Source organism: Protomyctophum parallelum (genome assembly GCF_964188405.1).
Source record: "Protomyctophum parallelum genome assembly, chromosome: 3".
NCBI lineage: Eukaryota > Metazoa > Chordata > Actinopteri > Myctophiformes > Myctophidae > Protomyctophum > Protomyctophum parallelum.
In genome coordinates this window covers 22,225,003-22,250,567 of record NC_139698.1, presented here as the reverse complement: position 1 = coordinate 22,250,567, position 25,565 = coordinate 22,225,003, and the positions used below count along the sequence as shown (strand labels likewise).

Genomic DNA, 25,565 nt, shown 5'->3' with positions numbered 1-25,565 from the left:
AATTATTTCTCTTCGCATATTTTTCCTTCCTTGCCTTCTCTTCTGTGTTTCTGAAACTGGTCCACTCTATTTTCTAAAATGTATTTCAATTTTAAGCTTAGGGCCTGATCATTGTGTACAACAAAACACACATAAACAGCAAACATCTAAATAAGTGCAATGGCCTATTTGACTTTATATATTTTGCATTTAATTAAAATGCTGAATATCTTTATTTAACAATATATCTGTGAATTAGTCCTAGTGCTAAGAGCTATGCAATGGTGTTGCCAAATTATTACCTTTGTACTTTTCAACTTTAATCTCTTGCTTGTTGTTGCACTGTGTTTTCTGAAATGCCTTTTTCTACCTTTTTTCTTTCGGCCTAAACTTTCTATTCTAGCTAATAAATACCGGTAGATATAGGTGTAAATGTAGTAATAGTATAAAGTTGACTTGTATTGTCATTTTATTACTTGGGCTGAACCTTTTCGATTTTCCTGATTCTATACCTTATGCTTTGCATGGCTCATCTCCTTTCCTGCTGCTATTTATTTCTGTTTTAACTTTTCCTTTAGCTTTAATTGTTTCTATAATTTTTACCTTTTTAATAATCCGTGTGCCTTCCTTTCTTTTGTAGGAACTGTCCCAGCTAGTCTTTCTCAACTGAACCTATTCTTTGCTGTTGACATATCACGAAGTCTCATACCTTTAAATATACATTGTAATTGTAAGATGTGGATGGGAAGGTGGCATGAATTAGAACTTTAGCATTTTTAAACTGTCCATTTCTAAGACTAGCAGTGTCAAAGGTGTCTCTCATTTTATTACAGGTGTCTATCTTGTTTTTTTTTGTCATTTCACTTCTGTACTTGCACAATAAACTATTCTAGTACCACCTCCTTGGCTTATCATTCAACTTCATGACACTAAACACATTTAACAAGTTTTTGCTGTTGGGCAGAAACTCACCTCCATATTTCAACTTTAGGCTATACGTTTCTTTGGAACTTAATCTCCTGCTTCATAGTAAAAAGCAGCCGATCTACAAGATCACAATTCACTATAGGTGAACTTTTGAACTAATGAACATTAAGAGCTTGTGAATATAACTTATATGGTACATGACATAGGAATACACGTTTTATGCAGGTTTTACTTGGTGGGGAAAAAAAGAATGTGAAACAAATACCGCTATACTTGAATTTTATTAGGGTCTTCAAAAAGAGTAGATTGTACAATATACACATTAATATTTACAAAATGGCAGTTTCATACCAAATCTGTGGAGGGATGAGAGACTGCGGAAAAGGGGTTCGTTGCAATTTAATGTTTTTGTTAGTTTGCTGCAACATAAACTATCAAAGCATCGTCAAAGCAGTACAATACTTACTACCGAGAGTGGCTAGTGGCACTCAGCAAAAGAAAACGAAAAACAAAACTGTCAACATACTCAACATAAAAAAGGATGAAGGCAAAACGAAAGGACAGAACAAATACTAGTTAGAGAGATAAGTGAGAAAGTGTCAAGAGGGAAGAATAAGGGATGGGAATCTAAAGCCTGAATTATACGTAGTCGTACGACTGTGTCATGTGCTGAAAACAGCCGACCTACAAGGTCAACGCGCTGCAGTTGCCACGTGTTGAGACCTTGAAGGCGGGCTATGCAGAGCACCCGACACCGCCGTACGACGCCGCAAATTAGGCACAACATGCAAGAAGTCTGCAGAGAAAATGAGAGGATTTCAGTCATAAGTAAAAATGGGGAGAGAAATGGAGCCGTAGTGAAGGAACATGGGAGTTCTTGACGTGTAAATATGAAGGGAGGCATTACAGAAAGGGGATGAAGAGAGAACAGTACATGGGAGCAAAAATAATTACCAAACGACATGACTGGGTATCAGAAGGAACACGGGACAAAACATAGATCGTTAGTACTCAGGAGTGAAGTTTCTATTGACACGTAAAAGTGAATCCTGTGTTTTAAAAAAAAGCTTTCACAACATTTTGCACATGGAAGAGAATCAACAGTGTAAATCATCAATCAGTGAACCAACTTGTGTCAGAGAGAAAAGGCAACATGGGAGCACACCACAAACACTATTCTAATGTCATTCAGACAGCCTACCTAAAGCTGAACGGATAAACAAACAAAAGAAAAAACACATCTTGTGTCAAACAACACATGGTTGTATTGTGGGGATATGGAAAGAATGCATTCAGTAATGTCCAGACTCATTTTGATCTTGAAAGGAGCCATGTAAGTTAGTAATTATTATACCTAGTAATTAACAATTCTCATGCAATAACACAATTTCATAACTAGAATTTAGCCAACTTGTAATGTATATCTATTATCTGTGCAAAGATGGGAGCCTGAAATGCAGACTAAAAATGTATCTGGACAAACTGAATACCACAACATCCTGGCTTTACTTGGAGGTTTAGCAATACCTACATAAAATATGAAATTATGCTGATTAACTGATATAGCTGGCCCAAGTGGGAAAGACAACATTTCTTTTAGACTGAGTTTTACATGTAAATGTAAAAAATAATAAAAGTAAAAAAAATATATAGATTCCAAATTGACAGAAAGACTGATATAAGGATGTGAGGCTCCCATGCATTTTATCAATCAGTGGTATGGCTTGAACTTCACGGCTCAAACCAAGACTTGTGTTTAGCACACTTCTCTCTGTCTCCACGGCTCGCTTCAGGAGACGCTCCCATTTAAAATCACTCCATTTGCTCCTGCAATGCAGTACTACAAAAAGAAAAATAAATGAAGAGGACTAGGGGTGTGTTGGGGGGGGGAGAGAGAGAGAGAGGGGGAGAGAGAATGTAGGGGAACGGAAGAGAAGGGGATAGGAAGTTGAAAGGAGGGAGAGGAGAACATGTTGAGATTATTTCAATAAAGACAGTTATCAACAATGATATTTCTGTAATAAAGGTCCAACACTGAATACTTTCAACAGACAGTTTACATAAGGTCTGATTTTGCAACCATTGCCCAGGCCTTGATGGAATCTATTGTGCTGCAGAAGCCTTAACGGGCTTGAAAAAGGTGTTCAAATCCAAATGACGTTTGTGTGAAGCGACCGCTAACTTTGCACACATGACATTACCAATGCAGTAATCCAGTTTAGAAATATAAAAAATTGATTTCAGGACAGCTTGTACTACAAACCATCGTGTCTTCATTTAGCGTGACTGGATTAACGGTTTGCAACACTGGAATCAGCTACTATATTTGCAGTATAGTTTATGCTTTAGCGATCTCAACTATAAAATAACTCTACAGAACAATGCATCAAAACAGATCTAGGAGACATTTGACAAAGATTTGGTTTAGACGAGCATATAAATGTGTATATTGAATTATTTTGACTGATAATTTGCATCAAGTAATCAAACAAATTCATTAAGTTGAAACTTTACAAGCTACACAAAAGGAAGCATGGTAAGTAACCACCCCATTTCAGTCTATCAAGCATCAACGTGGTGCAAAGACGACCCCCTCTATTCAAATTGTACTGCACATATCAACACCACAAGGTCTAAAGAGTTGCCTTGAGAAGCACACACTTACCCCTGTGTGAATAAACATAACAAAAAAAACGTCGCTACACACGGTAACTGAAAGTAAATCACAGCAATATAATACATTATGTACAAAAATATAAATATTCTCTGTAAATCAACGAGTGGTTCGGACAGGACACCCGCGTTCACCCCATTCCCCTTTGATCAATGACACCATGTACGTCCCCAGTCCCAATACCGCAGGCGCTTTCCAGCTTAATACTGTTCATGAAAATCTCTCCTGGAAGCATGCTATTCTAAAAAGGGGACAACGGTCACATATAGAGATATTATTTTTCTTTTCTTCCATTGTGTGAAAACTAGTCGCACGCACAACATGAACCCTCCAATCCAGTGGCAAGTTCCCGGTGGCTTTTGGAACGATGTCGAGTGGGTTTCCCTTCTAATGCTTTGCAGGGCATACTCTATGCAATATCATTCAAAGAACTCTAAACAAACCTGCCACCAAACGCCGAGATTATGTGGACTGCCAATATTTTTGGAACATTGGAATCAATTCATATCTTTTGTCTGATCTGTGGGCGATCACAGAACATGCAACATTCTGCATTTCACTCGCATTGTTCAAACTGACACGGTTTATGATGACCATCATAAACAATGTCTAACTGACCAAAGCTCCTCACATCGTTACAAAGCCACCGCCACTAAAAAGGGAGGCTTCGTGGACTACGGCCATTATCCGTTTATGCATTTCCCCAATTTAGAAATATTTCATACACCGAGCATGTAGATCAATTTGTGGATTGGCCATGAAGATTAAACATCACATACTTAATATTAAATACTTGTGTTTGTATATTTAAACAGTGGAAGGTATTTATATATGTTGTTCAACCCGTGTTTAGAAGTTGGTTTTAGGTTGATATTTTTCTTTTTTGGTGGTGAGACAAAAAGCCAATACTGCTGTCCATAAAGGGGGGGGGGGGAATAAACACCCCACAATGAGATATAACCCTTCTCACTTAGAGATGGACACTATTGTGGTATTCACATTACTTCAATGGAAATGCCGTTAGCAGGGGTCGTGCCTCCAACTCCATCCTTGCAACAGATGTCCAATTCTCTTACCAGCCATACATACGTACTCCTTAGCCTGGTTAGCATACAAACCACTCGACGTTCCATCACCCAGAAGCTTGTCAGGGTGGTCGAAACCCTGGCCGCAACGGTTGGGAAGGACCTCATCCGGCCGCCGGGCAGAGGATCCGTTGCTGCTGCCCTTCTGTAGAGCGGTGGCGGGACGCCTGTGGAGCTTACGATGGAAGGGCGCGTTCTGCTGTGGTGGTCGGCCGTCGCTCCACCGGGGGAAGGGGGGGAGCTGCTGTTGAAGGAAACGCTGTGAACGGGAGGGGGGGGGGTTACTCCGGACGGACGTCTAGTGGAAACCTCAACCTGTGGAGCAGCAGATTTCCTTCCTCTGCATGCGACGGACGGGGCCCTAGACTGGGGTTAGCGATAGGGTTTCCCTCCCGGCTCCAAGACTGTGGTCGGACCATCTTGGTGTAGAGCGTTGGCCCCGTTTTTCCATTACTATAAATAAAGTCAATACATACTGGACTGATATGCGATACGGAGACTAGGGATTTACTGGATGGGGGACCTTCAGGCAACGACTTCTTTGGCCAGCAATTTGCTAAGTATTAGCGGTTAACAGTGGTGGTAAGTGGCTAATATTTAACTGAACCAGGAACCAGGCTTTCAAAATTTCTCAGTCCATGGATTCCAAAGGCAGCGGAATGCTGTCAGGGCGGAAACGGGACAGATCAGCCAATCGTAGATACTTTGAGGGGGAAATGGGGGCGGCGGGACTAGGACATACAAACCACCAGCTCTTCTTCAGGGTCGACATGCTGGCAGCGCTTCCTCGTCAGAACGAACGGGAGCTTTACAGTCTCTACGGAGGAACGTGGCCTGAACGTTGGGCCGGTCCCCCCCAAAGGCCAGGCTTAATGTGGACGACCCTGAACGTGGCCGGTCTCCCCCCCAAGGCCAGGCTTAATGTGGACGACGACCCTCTGAACGATGGCTTTGAGGGCTTGAAGCTGTCGTCGAGGAGCTTTTTTCTGTATTTTCACTTGGCCGAGGAAGAGGTCTCGAGTCTTCGGGAGCTTTAGAGAGCTGTTGACTTGGGGAAGGAAAAGAAACATAACAAAACACTGTTAGCTTTGACATCTGAGGGCGGGGTAATGGATGGAAGGGGGTGGGTTAGGAGGGGGCGTGAGCTCTTCCCTGATTTGACTCGTCACTTGCTGCTGGAATTCCTGACCGAATGCCTGACCTTGAGATCTTCACTAACGTCTGTGGTCTGATAAATTTAAGATCTTTGAATGAATGCGGAAGGGGGAGTGGGACGCTTACGCGCTAAGACCACACCGTTGCAGTTGTAGTGTATGCAGGTGCCCTCCCTCATCCATATCTGTGACAGTGGGGGGGGGGGGGGGGGGGGGTGAATAGGTGCGTGTTCTGCGACTACACTCTGTCTGGTACTGGAGTTTGCTGGTGTACACCTGTCGCTAATGGCCACTTCCAACGTCGCTAGTCTAGCCACAACTCTCGTCTTCACTAGCTGAGGTATGCTGAAGTGCAGTGCATTTATACTATAGGGCAAGGGGGGGGGTCCCTACCACTCCCTATGGGTGTCCCTTTTACTGTGTTTCCCACGACCAACCCCGGAATCCCTCCCTATTGCCCATTTCCCTCTCCCCCTCCCCCCCGCCCCAATCAGGAAGCAGCCAAAGAAGCTGAGCTGGCTTTGCAGTCTATCTTGTTGGGGTCAGAGGGGAAGAAAGTGACCCCCAGACCAGTAACAAAGGCCATGCAGGAGTCTAAACAAGGGAAGCCCAGAGCGGACTGCACATACTGCACCGGCAAGTCGGGTCTGAACCTGGAGGACAGAAGAAACACAAGGAGGTCCAGGGTCAGTGTTTCAGAGTGAAAACATGACAGGTAAAGACATCATCGTGGTAGAAACTCTACAGCCACATTGCCCCCACCAAACAGGGTAGAAAAGGAACTTGAGAAACTCGTTTTAACCCATTTAGACCGGATTCTTAAAAAAAGTCTTCTAAATCCTGACAGTTTTCTGAAATACCTATGTTTCTATATCAGTGGTGCTCAATATTTCATGTCAAGAACCCCAAAATGTATTTGGCCGCCGACCCCCCCATCTGAAAATATGTCGTTCCAGGGACCTCCCAGAAGCAAAGATTTGAGTCAAAAACGTTCACTCTGAAAGAATATATATATATATATATATATATATATATACAAAGATATGCGACACATTTTCACGATAATTGTTTTTTAGCAGACCTACAAGTTCATAGCGATATGAGCTTGTAGATCTGCTATTTTTCAACAGCTAAAGCATAACACAATGCTTGAAACACCAAAAGGGGTTCCCGCCCCAAAATGGGTTAACTCAAAGACAAGTGACACACGGGCACTCGAGTGGAGAGTGGAGGAACACCGATCCGTTTATACAACCAGAGGGAACGGACGAACGAATGTAACAAAGAAACAAACGTACGTTTTGAGTATGGCCCTGAGTGCGATCTTCCTCTCCCTCTCCAGGAACTTGTCTATGAGGTAAGAGGCCATGCGCGGGGCTTCCCGGTACAGCTTGAAGAAGCGGTGGTAGTTGCCGAGAGCCCAGGCGGCGCGGAGGGCGAGCGCGTGAGACACGCACACGTCCCGCCGCAGCTCCGGAGTCAGGTACACCAACTCGGTGGTCAGGTCTGCGGGGGAGAGGAGAGCATCGTTAACCCATTTTTTTTTTTTTACTTAAATTATTATAGATTTTTCAAGACGGAAAGACAGAAGAAAACATACAGTACTCACAATAACACCACAAACATACAAAAAAGAAAAGAAAAAAAAAATACATAAAATTAAAAGAAAAAAAGACATCGACATTGCATTTCAAATTTGTTATTATTATCGTTAACCCATTCTGACCTGAGATGAGATTCTAAAAGTGTCTTCTGCATCCTGACAGTTTTCTGAAAAAGCTATGTTTCTATGTCAGTCGTTCTTCGATTAAAAAAAATGAGCAGATCTACAAGCTCATAGCGCGCGCTATGAGCTTGTAGATCTTCTATTTTTCAATAGCTAAAGCATAACATGATGCCAACACCAAAATGGGTTTTAAAGGACCACTTTTCAACCCATCTTCATATAAAAGGTCCTCACTAATCATGATAAAAATGGCCCATTTTTTCAACTGTGGGCAGTTCAGAAACCCGTCCACCATCGGTGGGGAATCCAAGCTAATAGAAACTGAAGGCTTTCTAGCCCTGTAAAGTTGCAATGCAAAAACAGAAGCCATCGTTCTCGCGATAATATTATAAATCTAAACATTTTTGTAAAAATGTTGTTTAAAAAAAAGAAAATCTGCCTAACGATGATGTCACTTGTGGACGGGTTTCTGAACTGCCCACAACTGTGTGTACTCAAATAGACATACGAACAGACACACATCCGTGCTCAAATACGGACAGAGCTCAGCTGTTCATTGGAGCGGTTAGGCACCGCTCAAAAAGTACAAGTGTGCAGCTCCCAAGAACTTCGCACCTATGCCGCCTGGATCAATCATCTACTCATTAAAGGCAAAAGACCACCGCATGTTATAATAAGCAGTCAGTGTATGACGCGTTTGCTTTTTTTGCCCTCAATAAATAGAAGATGATCCTTGAGTGCCGTTAATTCGGTTTGTTTTCACAACTCTGTAGATTACATTACCGGTCTCATGTCCTCCGTGTACTGTACCGGAGGACATGTACTGTACCGTGTACTGTACCGGAGTGGCCTATGTGGGGCATGGCTGCTGCTCTTTGGAGCACGAGTTTTTTGCTTTTCTATACAGAAATATTTTTGATTTGCACACATCTTTGTGGTTTTGCGTTTTTTTTGATGATATAATGCATTTGACTGCGTGGTTACACAGCATGTCATGCTTTAACCCATTTAGACCTGAGAAAATAATCTACAAATGTCTTCTAAATTTCTGAAAACCCATGTTTCTATGTTGTTCTCAAACTGTTTCATGTCAAGGACTCCTAAACATATATGTAATTGGCCGCCGACCCCCCATCTGAAAATATGTTGTTCCAGAAGATTTTCTTTTTTGTTAAAAACGTTTGCTGTGAAAGAATATATTCAAACATTTGGGCCACATTTTCAGGATTTTTTCAAAAGCGACACTCGCACTATGAGCCTGTAGATCTGCTATTTTTCAACAGCTAAAGTGTAACATAATGCTTTAAAACACCAAAAGGATCCTTACCTCCAGAGTTCTTGGTGAAGATGTAATACATCAGCCTGTAGGCTGTGAACTCTCCGATGTTCTCCGATGGGTTGTCCTTGTACAGGGCCTTCAGCTGGTTCTGGCACTGGTTGAACTCTGCATGGTCCCCCTGGGAACACAATTCACGGTTTCATTATAAAATGCCACAAAGACTTCTATTGTCAACTTTGTTTTGTACATTTTTGGAGGGGCCCTAACCCCTCCAACGTCTGGCTTTCAGTGTCATGTGGCAGCCAAGTCTATGGACTTTAAATGTAATGAAATAGATTTTATTTGATAATTACTTTTTTATAACCGATTAAAACAATGATTTAGATTAGCCTTTGCACCTACAGTTGGTAGTGCTAGGAGTCAGCCCAGCTTCGTATCCAGACATCAAGTCATATCAAAACTTAACTCTCTACTGGCCTCCCGGCATGTGCACTTAAACCTCTCCGAATGATTCAGAATGGCTGCAGCACGCTTGGTTTTTGTCACACTCTGACCCAGTGTGGCTAGTATTTAACGAAAGGCACAGGTTGAAATGAAAACTGCAAAAAAAAAAAACTGAAATATTCGCCAGACAGAATCCTTGATGATGCAGGGAAAAGTCAGTTTTATTCACCCTTTTTCTTTTTACAGACCAGTGATCAAACATGACGCACAGCAAACTATTCATTTACAGCACTGGACAGATTGGTCCTAGGTCGCTCCTCAACAGTCCTTCCTTGACTGCCAGGCAGAAGCAGGTCTCCCTTCTTAAAAAACACAGGACCCCACTCGTGACATTATGTGGCAGCCACAGTGGGAGCCTCTCACTTCACACAAGTGTCAAGCTAATCTACAAGCTCGCAATGTGCTGCACAGTGGTGCTGTTGTGAGCTTGTAGATTGGCTATGGAGTGGGTCGATACAGAGCATTGCTAAAACAAATGTGCATAATGGTTTTAGGTGAGGTTCATAAACCGGGGACAACGTTTCCTAGCGAGGTGAATACGTTGTCATTTTGAAATCTTTAAAACAGGAGCTCACCTTCTCCAGGGCGATGCGTGCGTGACACTCGTACACTTCCACTGTGAACTCTGTACGCACTCCTTGGACCTGAGGGAGCAAAGGACAGACACCAGACAGACATATTATTATTATTATTACTACTTGCACAAGCAGAGCGCACAAGTACTGTAATCGGTTGCGTATGTCGATCAGGGATTGGCTGATGGCGTAACTAAGGTACATTTGTATGTATGTCAGGGTAAGAATGGTGTTCCCTTATTGGCCATGTATGGCCTACTTGTGTGCAAGGCGCAAGTTGGCACCTCGTCAGAGTGCATTTCTAGTTACATAGTTTCAGATTGACGAGTCATGGCGCACTAGTTAGCCATTTTCTTCCGTGTGTAGACATTTCACAACAACTAGAGGTGGAAAATAAAATGGATTAATAGATTATGGATCACGCACCGTGAGGTCCTGCCGTATGGACTTCATCTGTTCACAGGCGTAGGTGTAGTCCTGGTGGGTCTTCCAGTGGAGCTTCACCGCCAGCAGAGACTTTCTCAGCACCTGGACACAGAACACAAGGTGCAGCGACACATCACCGTCTGCCCGATTCCCGGCAGCCTTTATCACAGGAAGCCTGAGGCACGTAACAACACCGTCTCACTCGTTACGTCTTGGAATTCATAAAATAACTCGCAACAGATTTTCACAGAAACTAGAAAGGTCTGCAAATCTTCCGGAGTGAATAATAAGACCTATTTTCATTTAGTCAGTCTAGCATATCAAAATAAAATAGACAAACAGGACATTAGAACCTTGACCTTTAACCACTTTCAATGTGTAGGCATATCATTAGGCAAACTATTTCAATACAAATAAAAGAAATTTATATTCATTGTATGATGGAGTATATAAAGCACTTAAGAGCTTAAGCAATATAAACCCCATTATTTAAAAAGGATTCTTTGATATAACCCCAGTTTGTAGCCGTTAGATGGAGAATGAAGGGGGTGTGTGTTGGCCCTCACGTGCACAGGGCGAACGGTGGAGGCGTCCGGAGCACAGGTGAGCCTCAGGTAGATCTTGGTGATGTCCTGGCTGGTGCCGACGACGGGGCAGTCGTCCCAGCTGATGAGGCCCTCCTGGGTGGAGGCGTTGTTGGGCAGGTCCAGGCCGTTGACGGACAGCACCAGGGGCTCCGTGCGGAGCTGCTTGTGGAAGCGGGCCGCGCGGCTCTGCTTCTTGGCCTCGCGGTTGGGGTCGTGGAAGTCCAGGCCGGCGTTGCCGCCCTTCCTCTTCTTGTTGCCCCCCGTGTTGGAGCCGGAGTCGTCCATGTTTCTATAGGCCAGAGGGGAAGAGAGCAGTGTTGTTTTCGTCGACTAAAACTAAGACGAAAAAGGTTTGTCGACTACCTTTTTCCACTGACGAAAACTAAATGGAAACTAAATGAAAACTATCTATGATGACTAAAACTAAGACTAAATATACTGACAATTTCGTCAACAAATAAAAACTAGACTAAAATGTTAGGAAGGGACTAGTGGACAAGAGATCCAGTATAAGTCATTTTACACTCGGTTGCATGCTGAAAATACGACGGCATCAAAGCCCGCCAAAATACATTTTAGTCGACTAAATCACCTGTAGATTTAATCAACTAAAATCTTATGACATTTAGTCGACTAAAACTAGACTAACAATAAAACATTCCGGGTGACTAAAATGTGACTAAAACTAAATGAAAACTATTCAAAAGACAAAGACTAAAACTAAAATAGAAATTTGATGCCAAAAACAACACTGGAAGAGAGACGCTTTGTCATACAACGCAGACCGTGTTCCTGTAGCCACGCCAAAACTAAGTACCGGTATACTGTGTAAAAGCACAAAAGATGTTTTTTCTTTTTTCCCCAATATATTTTTTATCCCACGATTTTGTAACCCATTTTTCACCCCTGTGTCAATCATCTAATGTGATCCTGGGCTCTACACACCCTCCGCCAACCTAGTCCCCCATATATGGGGGACAGCACAAAAGATGTTATTAAAATTATTAAGTTGCTCCAATGAGAGTCAATTGGGCAGTTTTGCAGAAATTCCGTCCAGAATTCATTTTTTCCCCCAAACCTTTCCCCGAAATCGTACTCCTTTTCGAACATTCCTTTTTTTTCTCCTTGTGCTCGTCTTTTCAGTATTGCATTTATTTATTTTTTAACTTTAAGTTATAAAAACGGATTAATTAAAACGAATGAATGAATTCACAACACCCAGAATAACGACAGAGTGGAATGTTCCAACGCTACCGTGGAAAGGACTTTTACCTCCTTCCTCGGTTGGCTCGTCCTCCTCTGCCCCGCCCCCTCTCTCCGCCGCCCCGGTCCCGGTCGTTGCCGCGGCCACGGCCGCGGCCTCCTTTCTGGTTGCGCCGGGACAGCTGTGGCCGCAGGTCACTGGAGATGCTGTTGTCCGACTGGGAGCCGGAGTCGCTGCACGGAAAACACACAACCATGGTATGCGTGTTTAGAGAAGCCACGAGGCGTCAAAATCCAAACATTTGTTGTGTTTATTCGTACATGAATAATTTTGAGTGGTGCAACCACTCCAAGGAACAGCAATGTCCGTGTTCACCTACATGTGTGTGCCTATATGTATGTGTTGGTTCATGAGCACCATGACTATGACTACCGCACCAGTAGGGGCGCTGTTGTGCCAGAAACAGAGAGAGAGAGAGAGATAGTATTAGTGCTGCACTGTTGCATGCTAATGAGAGAGAGAGAGGAGAGGAGAGGGGGGGGGGGGAGAGGGGGGAGTTGCACCACTCAGTTCACACGGGTGTGATTTTATTTTAATACCTGGATTCTGGCAATAGAATGGAAGTATACATTTAATTAATTTGGTTAAGGTTACCCACTGGCCTTTACAAAAAATGCAACTACAGTCAATTTAGCTCGGATCCTTTTCCATGCGCAGCGCTCGGCGTTTGCATTGTGTAACCGAGCCCTAAGTAAAGGGCTGATCGGGTCTGGGATAATGCAGAGAGATGCCCAACCTTAGCGAAAGTATCGTCAGGGATGGATATGGGTCACTTGAGGCCAAGCTGTCCTTAGGTCGGCGTATATCGATCCCGGTTCTTAATCTTAAATCCATCTATGATCGCGTAGGCACCTATATTTATAGCGTCGAGATGTCAGAGGTATGTCAGAGTGACGTCACCTCTGACACCGCGGTTATGATGTCAGAGAGGCACTTCGTTCCTTCGTAACACATTGCATCTTTATCTTTTTTTTTTAAATATATTTTTATCCCACGATTTTGTAACCCATTTTTCACCTGTGTCAATCATCTAATGTGATCCTGTGCTCTACACACCCTCCACCAACCTAGTCCCCATATATGGGGGACAAGGGGAGAGCAACGGACTTGAACTCATGCTTCCTTCATGCCTGAGTGTCCAAGTTGCTCCTTTACACCTGAGAGGGGTGAGTTTCCCTGGTTGGACGTAGCGCGTGGAAGGAACACGTTATTCCAACCAGTTCCTTTCCCCTCCATCAGGCGCCCCGGCTGGCCAGGGGGAGGCAGTTTAGTGACCAGGATTACTGCATGTTTTTTGTGAGGGTACCTACCCTAGGGGACACGGGGAGAACATGCAAACTCCACACAGAAAGGCCCTTTCGCCAACCCCGCCTTCGGGTATGGGCACTGATGACGCGGAGGAGGAAACACGCCACCAGCACCCACAGCGTCCCTACCAACTGTGCCACCGTGCCCCCTCCCATTGCATCTTTTTCTTACCTGCGCCTGTGTCTCTGGTTGCTGCGGTCGCGGTTGTGTCGGCCGTGTGGTGAGGGCGACGGCGAGCGAGAGGAGGAGCGCGAGGAGCTGGAGGTGGGACTCCGCGTGGAGAAGACGTTCCTGTATCCGCCCAGCCGGTGTCCCAGGCCGCGGCCCCGTGCGCTGGCCGCCGCGCCGCCTCCTCCTCCTCCTCCTCGACTCGCCGAGTTGTCCACCGTCCTCGGAATGTTCTCCCAGCGAGACGACTTGGCCTTCAGTCTGGTGGAACAAGACAAAACGTCTGTTAGTATCAAATACATAAAAAAAAGCTGGTGGTGGATACATAATGAACAACATTCTTTTTGCATTTGAGAAAAGAAAAGGTAATAACACCAATGCAGTGGCTCATTTTGTCAAGTTGAAATGTCAACAGAAAAGACAGACAGAGCAACCCTTAATTTTTTCCTACGAACGCAAATGCAACATTACACTTTTAATAAATCAACCGTGTATTAGTGAAGTGCTCTAAAAAGCATTTTCGCTGCAAAAATAATAATGTAAAATGTTTTGAAAACATTTAAAGAAATGAACGTCGGGGTAAATGTGGTTAAAAGCGTACTCTGGCAGAGGCTCGCGGGTCCAGTCGATGGTGTAGGCGGAGCCGTCCTTTAACCGGTCCTGCAGGACCTCCTTCAGCACCTTCTCGGTGCGATCCTTGTCTTCCTCCGTCTCGCAGGCCGTGAAGCAGCGCTGGACGTACTCCTTCATAGCCTGGGGCCAGTCCTGGGGCCTGGACACACACACACACACACACACACAGGGGCAAAGGTTAGAAACAAGGCCTGCCCCAACTATTGTGCACAATTAAATAGCGGAAAGTCATCATCAAAACTGGACACATTTTATTGTTCGTTCCATACTGGCGTAGTAGCATGTAGGACATGCTTTTATCCTGCAATCATCTCTCGAGAGATGTGTGGGCTCCCGCAATTTTCAAATGCTTCCATCGAACAGTCTGTAACATCAGAAGTGTTGAAAATTAAATGGAACTAGAAAAAGTGCCCCTGTTTGAAACTGAGCACTCCTGTGAACTTTGGAAGCCAATCTTAACCAATCAGGATGGAGTCTGAGAAATCTGAAAGACCGGTTTCGTTGAATGGCTCTAGAGAGACTGTGTACCAATTTGCGTGATGTTTGGACAAAATCTGTAGGTGTACTGTGCAAAAACTTGTTTTGCACAAAGCGGCCTCCTGGTGGCGCTATAACAGGCCGTTCTGGAAAGTTTGGGGCAGAGGTTCATCGTTGGCATCCAGGGAGTGTGTGTGCAAAATTTGGCATCGACCGGGTTAACGGTGGCCGAGATTAGCTGCTCACGGACACACACACACGGACGGACGGACGGACGGAGTGCAAAACATACTCTCCCCCCATGCCTTCGGCCTGGTGGAGAAAATTAATTTAGCTGCTTTCACTAAGAGCCTGCCATTGCGCAACCTCCAGCTCCAGCAGAGGAGAAAAACTTTCGGTTTGTTTTATCCAAAATGAGTTAATAGCACAGGCAGACTCTTCACATACTAGAGCATGTCTGAAATAAGTGTCAGAGCAGAAATAAATGCTGAAACATGTGTAACGTTAGAGACCACAGAAGTGAACCTTTCAATAAAGCCTGTTTGCTCAACTCGCTGTTTTCTGCAGACATTACTCTATAAGCCATATCTCCAAAACTGGTGGGTCAAACCAATATGTACATTTGAAGCCAAGATTCCCTGCTTTCATATACGAGAATTAAAAAAAATCTTATCCAGTCCCTCAGTCAAATTTGGCCACAAAATATTTTCATGAACACTGTGCCATGAATACCCCTCTGGGCAGATGACAGCTTCTCGTTCTCAAACGTTTAAGAGGCAGAATTACAGACTCTCGGTAGCATGCTAAGCTTGTGGAAGAGATAGTCTGGCTTGGAATACTATAATGCAGCATACCCCTGTCACAGTGATTGATAGGACAATAAACTACAGGCGAAATAAGTGGAAAAGAGCTGCGTTTTCACCTCATCTGCGCTGATCCTGGTGAAGCGTTGGCTGTGGACGGGGAGGAGGGTGAGGGAGCCAATCCCGACGGCTGCTCCCCTGGAGGAAACGTCTGATTGGTCATCACGTAAGGCCTCTTGGGAATATTGAACTTCACAGCACCTGCATTGGGCGCCTCTGTGGACACACACACAAATATAAAACAGCTGGTTATTCGTTCAGTTTTAATCTCTGCCAAGTAACCATGTGTTTCCTATTCTGGGGTATGTACCATGTACGAATTCAGACGAATGCCTCTATATATTCATTGTGTTAACCAATTAGGTCCTGTATACTAAATAGTTTGATTAATAGCTATATATTTTAGCAGGAATATACAAAAATCACAATATTTTCACCAATGACATGCCAAAATAGGAATGCCAGGTTGAAAGTGGTTAAATGTAAGCAATGATATTCATATTGTGGAAGCACGCAACCAATTCTTCTCGTTCGGATAATTGTCTTCATTGAGCCAGCTGCTCAACCACACGACACGTATATACCAGAAACGACCTTACAAACTACAAACAAACTACAAATAATCATACGTTTCATCCTGTGCCAGAGCTGTTGTCCTCCTCCTCCTGGTTTTTGTTGGTTCTTGTTTTTGTTGGCGTCTCCTCCTCCTCCTCCCCCTCCCCCTCCTCCCCCTCCTCTGCCCATGCCCGGCCCGTACTGGCCTTGCTGCTGCTGCATCTGCTGGGAGTTATTCTGGGCGGCCTGCTGGTAGGCATTCTGGCTCTGGTAGCTCTGTCCGTAGCTAGGCCTGCCCTGGCCGTGGCTGTAAGCCTGCATGTGGTTGGGGTCACCGGACGGCGGGTACGGCATGGGACTGGTGCCGCCGCCGTAGGCGTTCTGGGACGGCGAGGGGGGGTACTGGCCCGGGCTCGGCGGGGGCGGGAGGGACGGCGGAGGAGGCGGAGGGGGTTTCTCCGAGGCCGTCGGGCTCTGGGGGGGCTGAGGGGCGGAAGAAGGGGGAGGTGGCTGGGGTGGACCGGTGTAGTTGGACGACTGGTCGTCTATTCCTGGCACCGGAGGAGGCTGTAAAAACACAAGAAGGTCGACAGCTTAGGTTAGGGTTGTCGTGACCCCGACCCGTGCGCTCAGATTGTGTGATCAGCACATGACACGTGGACTCACTGGAACTCTGCGCTGACATTTCTCCGGGCTTTATGCTAGTGCTGCACGATTCTTGTGAATCTCGGTTTTTTCCTCCACAAGAATTGAGATCACGATTCTCATTTTTTTCCCATGAAAATGTGTCTTTTGTCTTTACTACATTCAAAATGTGGCACCTGGATGGAGTCAAAGTCACTCTTAAAGTCTCTCTCTTGTAGCAAAAACTAAATGAACTAAAGCCAAATTTATTTTGCTCAAATTTAGAAATGATGAATTTTTTGCATCACTACTTATCGTGCAGCACTACTTTACGAAGGTTGGGCAGTAAACTGAGTGTAAAGTGTATAGATAACGATGTCATTAGAATCTCTCCTCATCAACCTCACTTTGCTCATGTTGGTAGTCATTAAAAGCATTCCACACAGAGTGGTTGCGAGTTGTCCCCTTTGAAAAAGTTGAAAAACTAACATCCATATGTCATATCAAGTCACATGCTTTTGCCTCCAGCCTTCCTTCATCATTCAAAGCAAAAGCAGCAGGCCTGTGTCACGATGAGCAACGTCATTTAGCATAATGGGGTTATTGTCAACTGAAAACCTTGCATCTCCAAATTATTTTTTATAGTGCAATGCTACCGTTCACATCATATTAAGTCATTTGGACAAGTTTTTAATTCTATTTTCAATAGGTTTACGGCAGAGTTTTCAGGAGACTGCAATGGACCAATGTTTTTTGTTTGGCTTTTATAAACCAGTATTTTACCAAGTATTTTACCAAAAAACGATCATATGGCCCAGCCCTAGTCCCTACCCCAACTGAGGGAATGTCCGGGCCATAAATGGAGGTCTGTATCAACCACAGATGTCAAAATTCTCTTGCCAAATGCAACAGGAATGCTAAAGGAAAAAAGGGAAAGGATGAAACGACTCCTTTGCACTTAAGTGTTGTGTGTGGGCGAGGGGCAGTCTTGCTTTATATACAACCCATTATCTCGTTTCCAAAAACACATTTACTGAACTCTCTTTGAACTCACAACTCTCTGAACAGCAATTATACATCCTGTGTGAACACACACACACACACAAGCAAATCTGTTTGATGTAGGACTGTGGTTTAACCTTCCCGTGAGGAATATTAAACAGTTTCACAAAAAAACAATTTGCATAAGAGAGTTCCTCAATTTGACATCATTGCCATTAATAGCCTCTGGGAATAAGACAAGGTATCCGTAGAACAAAATGTATTAATTAATTTAAATTTATTTTTGTATCATGTTATGTACCTGTCCATTGTGAGTAGGGGGTCCTGGGTAGCCGGCAGGAGGTCCACCGTATTGATTTGGAGGATAGGTACCGCCATACTGCGAATGGAACAGGGGAAAGAGACAGGCATTCAGTTCACTTAATTGCAATGTAAAGGGCCTCACACACAGTCTGTGAACGCTGCGCGTCAAAACAGCCGCCTCCGTTATTTTCAATGAACCTATCCCACACCGGCGGCGTCCGACGCACGCCGACGCCTCGCCTGACGCTCCGATAGAACCAGTTCTATTTTCCAGGCGTTACCGCGCGGCAACGCCTGTGCCGCGTTGCTGCGCACCCGGTGTGTGTTGGGCTTGATATAACTTTATTCGCCTTAACCCATTTAGTTATTTACGGTAGTACACTAAGATACATTCACATGCTATTTTTGAAAGATCGTGAAAATATTTATTTCAGAAAACTGGAGGATTTTGAGGTCAGGCCTAAATGGGTTAAATGTAGAAATCTAAATTATCTATGCAGCCATCAGTTTAAGCCATCAGCCATCAGCCATAAGTTTCTGTATACTGTACTTACTGGAGCTGGAGCCATTGGGTAGTAGTAGTTGTTGTACGCCGGATATGCGTATCCGGGATACTGCTGTTGGTTCTGTTGGTTCTGCTGGTACCACTGCTGATAGTACTGCTGCTGCTGTTGCTGCTGCTGCTGTTGTTGCTGTTGAACGGCTGTGGAATCAGTGGCTGCTGGCTGAAACTGACCCGCCTGGAAAGCAGAGATACAGACAGAACAGGATTGATGATTGACAAAAGTGTCACCGATGCATGTATAGCATTAGCTGCACCCTGGCCTGAGTCGCTGTGAGGTGGAGGTTATTGTGACTTGCGATGCAGTGGCGATCACAATGGAAACAAGGACCTGGGGCTTTTTGGCATTATCCTTTTTTAGCATAACCCTCAACTGTACTACTTGTACTAACAGTACAAGTGTCAGGGCTGATGTCACACCTACCTAGTTCTGACGTCATCCCCTCCTTATATAAGGCATCTTGCCAGAACCGTTCTGTCGGATTATAAACCTCAATCAAGTCTGTATGGGAATCTAAACCTTATCCTTACAAATTAAGCTTTTCTTAACTTGTCCATCGGAGACGGCACAATGGTCTTCCTCAGCGTAATCATGTTAATAACGTTTTCAATCAAATATATCTGCATTAAGTGTAAAACATGCCATATTAGTACGGGTGTGAATAAAAAAGCGATTTGAGTCGATTTGACTCATGCTCATCCCGACTCAAATAAAAATCAAAAAATATTTTAATTTTATTAATATATAAAGAAATATGTAATATGCCATTTCAAAATGTAAAACTTATCAAATGTTTTTCAAGTGGGAGAGTGATAATGTCACTGGCAAGCACACACGGCCCCGGTGTTACAGTGACCGATCACCAATGCCTTGCAGTCAGTGGTAGTTGCGTAATCATTCGACCATATTCAATGGGTCAGCACATTTGGTGTAACCCCGAGTGACGGACTGACTGACTGTTTAAAGTCAACAGATAAACAGATAGTGTGCTATCAAATCAGCTGCTATCCTATTTTTACCAGCTGATCAATATTAGCTTGTCAAAGTTCCGACTGGTAGATACACACTGGAGATCGACAGGAGATCATTTTCTGCTGAGCCTGCTGTCACCAGTTGGCAACACTGGTTGCCAAGCCTGCATATTTACAGCCTAACGTGGATTCATTCACAGTTGCTTGCCTGGTTTGGTTTTTGGAGGCTGCTTAGCTTATTTCTGTCACGACAGTTGCCACCACTGGCAACAACCCATAACAATAACATCCCATCGTCTGCACGGCATGGCTAGTCAAGCAGTTCTGATTGGCTGCCTCGTCTCCAGCCATGTTGCCTCAGAATTATTTAGGGTCACTAATTTGAGCATAACAGCGGAGCGCAGCTAAAAAGTGGCATAACGTCAGCAGCAGACCCACAGATAATAATAATGCAGCTGGTAATTAATTGATTTAATCAATTTGGGCTTGTTTTTTATATAGATTATAAATTGTACTTGTATTGTGATTTGAGAAACAGAGGTATAGGTGACGCAACATTGTGATCATTCCAAGACAGAAACACACCAAATGATGGAGACATAACACCCTTTTCCCCCACATACACACACACCTCTGCTGGGGTCCGGTCAGCCGGTGCAGGCGGCTTGGCAGACAGGCTCTGGCTCTGACTTTTACTAATGGAGGCTAGTGCTTGTCTTGCTTTCTCCCATTCAGGGTTCTCATGGACCTGGCCTCCATCTCCATAGGACCTGAAATTAACAACAAATAAATAGGTCAGTCAAAAGGCTCCAAAACATTTGTTAAAACACATTCACATTCACAAGTTAACACCTAGAACGCCCGGGGGTATTTGTAACCATTAAAATCAGGACATCCAGTGATTTGTTTCTTCAGGGCCCATTTAAAGGTGCCCATCTTGGATGTAGCTGAAGTAGCTAGATTTAGCCAAAACACCCCAGAGACGATTGACAACAACGGGAAGTATGATTACTTCTAACGCGACAAGTGACGGGACCGCGATGGACCGTCAAAAACATAATCTTTGGTTAGAATTGGACGGATTGATTTAGATCAAGAATTATTCACGTTTGAGTTACGTTTTCATTGTTTAATTCGTGTTTTAAATTTTAAGATGAGGCTTCCATCGGACATAGTGGTATAGGTGACGCGTTTTGATGACTTAATCGGAAAAACATCCGTCACATGCAAAGGGTTCTGGGAAATTGAGGCCCAATGCATTCCAATGGCAGCAGGGGCACGCAGTGGGCGCTTTCCTCCTCCGCTAACTTGTGATCGCCACTTTGGATTTTTTCAACGCGGCAACAAGCGATTACACCAATTTTAAAGCGGATTTTCATGAAAAGGAACTATGTCGGCACAGTCGTTCTTCAAAGGTTTAGTGAAATCCAGGTAGTGAATGTGGCATTGCAATGTAATTAATTCCACAGTCAAACTGTTAAAGTAGGGTTTAGTGTGGTTACCTAATACGATCAGGGTAAAGATCTGGGAAGGCCAATTTGTCAATGAAATAGCACTGGTTCAAACTCCTGGCTTCATTGATTTTGGAAATTGTGTACCAGTACCACCATACCATTTCAGGTGGTCATTTCCTCAACATTTCCTGAACCCGCTGCAGTATCAGCCAAGCACCCATAGGGTTTACAAGCTGAGAATCTCAGCTCTAGTCTGGTCAGGCCAAACTTTCAAATCAGCAAGGTCAATGAGCCGAGTTCAGCACTCTACAGACTTCTTTCTTAAGGCTGTAGTAGTGTAGTTATTCAAAAATAAATAAAGTGCACAAAGACCCGCACTCCGTCTGGACTTGCAATATGAACACTTTTATTAGGCAACGTTTCGGTCAAAGACCTTCTTCAGGCATCTAGTTAAATAGTCATAGCGCTTCTTACTTTATTACTCAGGGTGGATGTGGAATTGTGGATGTTAATGTAGTCGGACATCATGTCACATGAAGAGCAGCAGACCGGGGCATCCATTGCCTTACGGGCATGCTGAACTCTTGAGGCGGTAGGCGCAGACATCGTGTTTGTCCATGCCCGTGTCTGCAAAGAGCCAACACACTGTTCTTGCCGCCAGAAGCAATGCTCTGCAACGGCTGAGTAGCAATACTAATGACTACTTTCTGGCACCGCCTTCTTTCTTACTTTTATGGGACCCATCTGAAAATGTATATATATATTTTTTTAATCTTATAATTTTTTTATCCTAACTATATTTTCACCCAGTGTCAATTCCCTAATGTAATCCTAGGCGCTAAACCTCATCTGCCAACCTGGGAGAGCAACGGACTGACTTAATGCTTCCTTCTATGCATGAGTATTCCAAGCCGCTTCTTTTCACCCGACAGGGGGGAGTTTCCCCAGTTGGACGTAGCCAACCCATAGAGTTATATATCTATAGAGAAGACACCCGAGTTCTCCTCCCATCCACTTGCATTAAGTTGCTCAAAAGCGCATGAGGCGGATTCACTCCTCCTTCCTGGTAGGAACAGAGTGCATTCTGGGACGGATTGCAATGGTGAGTGGCCCCAAACACATGAACGCGCTGCCGTTGAACGCGCACGAGCGTCGTCCGTCGTGAACGTGTACAATGTTAGTCAACGGACAGCGCGTTCATGTGTTTGGGGCCAGGCTGCAATACCTTCATTCGGCCACTATGTCCATTTCGCCTCAAGATTTCCTCTGGGTGCCTTCTCTATTCATATATATACTCTAAGAGCCAACCACGTGGAAGGAACACTTTATTCCAACCAGTTCATTTGAAAAAAAAAAATCTGTTTATGAAAGAGCTGGAGTGACAGGGAGACCTCCGTTACTGAACAAACTGATCACCATCAGAATATAGTGATTTAACCTTTTTAACAAAAAAACGTTTTAAGCCAAAAAACTAATCACTTATCACCTACCTTAGGCTTTAATAGTGCTTCACAACTTTCTTACTACACTTTCTTTCTACTTTTGTTTCTGCCAGTACCAAAATAGCAGGTTAACATTTTTCAGTATCAACTTAAATAATGTTAAATCATTTGTTTATTCACAACTGAACTCTTTCATCGTTTTAAAAGCCCTAGCCTAGTCATACATGTTGTTGGGTTAGGGTTACATTCACACTGACAGTTTGATTTGTAGATGGGAAATATGATATATATGTAAAATCTGGCATCAACATTGCTTTTAGCAGGCTCCAATGTTTATTGTTTACAAACCTCACCAATATAAATAAACCTAATATTATAGACTACAGCGGAGCCCCATACAGAAAATACAGTTGTAAACTGTTGTCCAACTAGTGTTGCTTTTTGTAACAAATCACTACTAGAAACTACCAAGAAATCTAAATAATCTGGATCAAGTTCAAGTGCCATTCCCTTTTCTTTCATTGTTGTGTTGGTGTCAGTAACCCGGCATTGTTTGCATTTGTTTCACGATCGATTGGGCCTTAAGTTAAATGTTACTGTTAAACAAAAGTGACTTTACCAGAAAGTCAGTCAGGGCTTTTCCTCTCAGCCATGTTGGTTCTCTTTAGCGATAGTCATGGCCTTCATTGTAATTTGTATAGCCAATGTCGGGCCTCGACCAAAACTAATGCCGTTTACATGGAATGTGAAAATATACGACGACCCAGAGCAATATGTATGTAACCACTTTGAAGTTTGAACCATGGTGTCATGTCATTATAGGGAAGACAAGTTTAAACACAAGCAAAACAACAAAATAAAGCTTTAAAAATAAAATTAAAAAAAGTACAAGTAAAGCCCACGACGCGCCGCTCGTGGGCTTGCTTGTAGAATCCAAACGGCTGTTTTCGTTATTTCTGCGCGAAACCGTCGTACGAGGAAGCACACAGCGGGGGATTTAAATAGTTAATCATAATGTGTGTGTTGTTGTTTATTAGTTAATAATAATGCTTGGATGATGATTGACAACCAACCACGACAAAACATTGAAAACTAACACCTACCAGGCTGCGGTCGGCGCGCTGGTCGCGTTGGCCGCCATTTCACCGCCGACCTGCTGGCTGCAGTGAGTCAGTGCTGGATGATCAACGCTAGCAGGCTAACGTTAACCTAGCTTCTCTGCTGCTGCTGCAATGGCGAAACGTAAACAAGATGAAGCCCGACCCGATGTTTCTAGTTATCTAAAAATATATATACCAGAATTATCTATAATTTACCGAAATTTACAACACTAAATATATCAACGGACTGACTTAAGAGATATTCCGATGAAAACGCACCATCTGAAATGAGGTAAAAATGACGACAAATCTTAATTATTTTAGTTGTGTTCTTCATCAACGCGTACTAGTAAGTAACTTCCCTCTCTGGGCTGTGTGTGTGTCTGTGGCACAAAATGGCAGAGAGCAGAGCAGCAGAGACTAGAGACATGAAACGTAATCACGCCTTCCGTTACATTGGGTACTTTGTTTTGCCTTTCGTTCTTACTTTAAAGGTAAATTGTTATAATATTATTATTATTAATAATAATAATAATAATAATATTAGGCCTATTGTTATTATTATTATTATTATATTATTATTATTCAAATACCGGTACATTTTTTATTGATAATTCAGTTTCAGACAGTGACTTTCTGATTACCAGAAAGCCTCTTTACTATTATATATATTCTATGTCTAGTCTGTCTACCCACTAATCAGCCAGGATATTGAAATAATAGTAATAATAATAGTGTCATACTCATACAACAGATAAGGCAGTCGGAGAGGGGGCATAAACTCTGACTTTCAATCATATAACCAGGGCTGGATTTACACACTTTACAGTAGTAGCTAAACACAAATTTCACTTGAATTGGATTGCAATACTTTCAATTTCATCATCCCCCGGGCTGCAGCCCACCCTATCCCAATGGTAAATCCGGGCCTGATAATATCTCTATGCTTTCTACAAACAAATTACAGGTGTGACCAGTTCAAACGGACTAAATCACAATGAATATAACAGAGAAAACATGTTTTATTTATTAACGTAACATTTGTTTTACATTTGGCTTTCAGTCAAGGGGTTACACGTGCCTGCTTGGCTGCCACTCTTCCCTGTGCATAATAATAATGATAATAATAATAATAATTAATATTATTATTAATCGTTATTATTATTAATAATAATATACATATTTAAATAAGAATCCAATAATTGTGGAAGTGTTCAAAGGAAGTGTTTAAATACTTAACTTACAGGCAAAAGTTACCCTATGTATTTCAGTAAGGTCATCACTGACTTGATTGTGATTGATTGAATGACCTGCATAACCTGCATAACCTGCATGTTCAACCTCATTTAATCACCAAGAACATTGTCATTTAGTTAATTATGTTTATGCGGAATAAACTGGTAAACTATATCACTTGTGACTTGGCAGTTAGGAACCGCCCCTGCCATTTCATTCCACCTGATGCACTAATAAGTAATAACATAAAACTATAAATGTTCTTTATTAATATTTTTAATTGATGACATAATGCTACAAGACCATAATATAGCCTACTTTCCACAGTAGGCCGCTATATTATAGCCTACTGTGGACATTTGATGTCTCTTTCTTTGTGAGTTCTCAAACTCTGCCCGAACGCGACCAGGCCCGACCCGACGTTTTAGGGCCGGGCCGGGCCGGGCCTTGGGCTCCATGAAAAAAAATATATATATTGAATCTGTTTATAATAATAAAAATAATCGTTTGTGTATTTAATTTATCTATTATGAAGATGGTGCTGACTGGCGTTTCACTTTTACTTCTCAAATTCTCCACAAACCCGACCAGGCCCGACCTAGCCTCGGAAATGCAGACGTTTTATTTCAGGCCCGACCCAACCCGACGTTTTCGGGCCTAAAATCTATGCTAATTAGGCCGGGCCG

General features: G+C 43.3%; 1 protein-coding gene across 1 annotated transcript; it reads right to left on the bottom strand.

Annotated features, from left to right (window-relative positions):
- Positions 1–1,168: 1,168 nt before the first annotated feature.
- leng8 (leukocyte receptor cluster (LRC) member 8) lies at positions 1,169–24,029 on the bottom strand. Its single transcript, XM_083761167.1, has 16 exons — positions 23,923–24,029; positions 23,647–23,770; positions 20,279–20,417; positions 18,668–18,853; positions 18,112–18,189; positions 16,259–16,751; positions 15,689–15,845; positions 14,258–14,428; positions 13,660–13,917; positions 12,189–12,353; positions 10,896–11,205; positions 10,330–10,431; positions 9,904–9,972; positions 8,873–9,002; positions 7,118–7,325; positions 1,169–6,472 (listed from the first exon to the last, which is right to left on the bottom strand). The coding sequence occupies exons 2-16, from the start codon at positions 23,682–23,684 to the stop codon at positions 6,310–6,312; spliced, it is 2,667 nt and encodes an 888-aa protein (XP_083617293.1). The 5' UTR covers positions 23,685–23,770; positions 23,923–24,029; the 3' UTR covers positions 1,169–6,309.
- Between the last annotated feature and the right edge of the window lie 1,536 nt (positions 24,030–25,565).

Excerpts from the sequence above, each read along its gene's own strand:
- leng8 (XM_083761167.1), bottom strand. The coding sequence starts at position 23,684 with ATGGCGGCCAACGCGACCAGCGCGCCGACCGCAGCCTG. Across the intron at positions 18,854-20,278 it reads CTGACCGGACCCCAGCAGAG|GCGGGTCAGTTTCAGCCAGC; the intron begins GTGTGTGTGTAT and ends TCTGCTTTCCAG. Across the intron at positions 7,326-8,872 it reads CTTCACCAAGAACTCTGGAG|ACCTGACCACCGAGTTGGTG; the intron begins GTAAGGATCCTT and ends TCTCCCCCGCAG.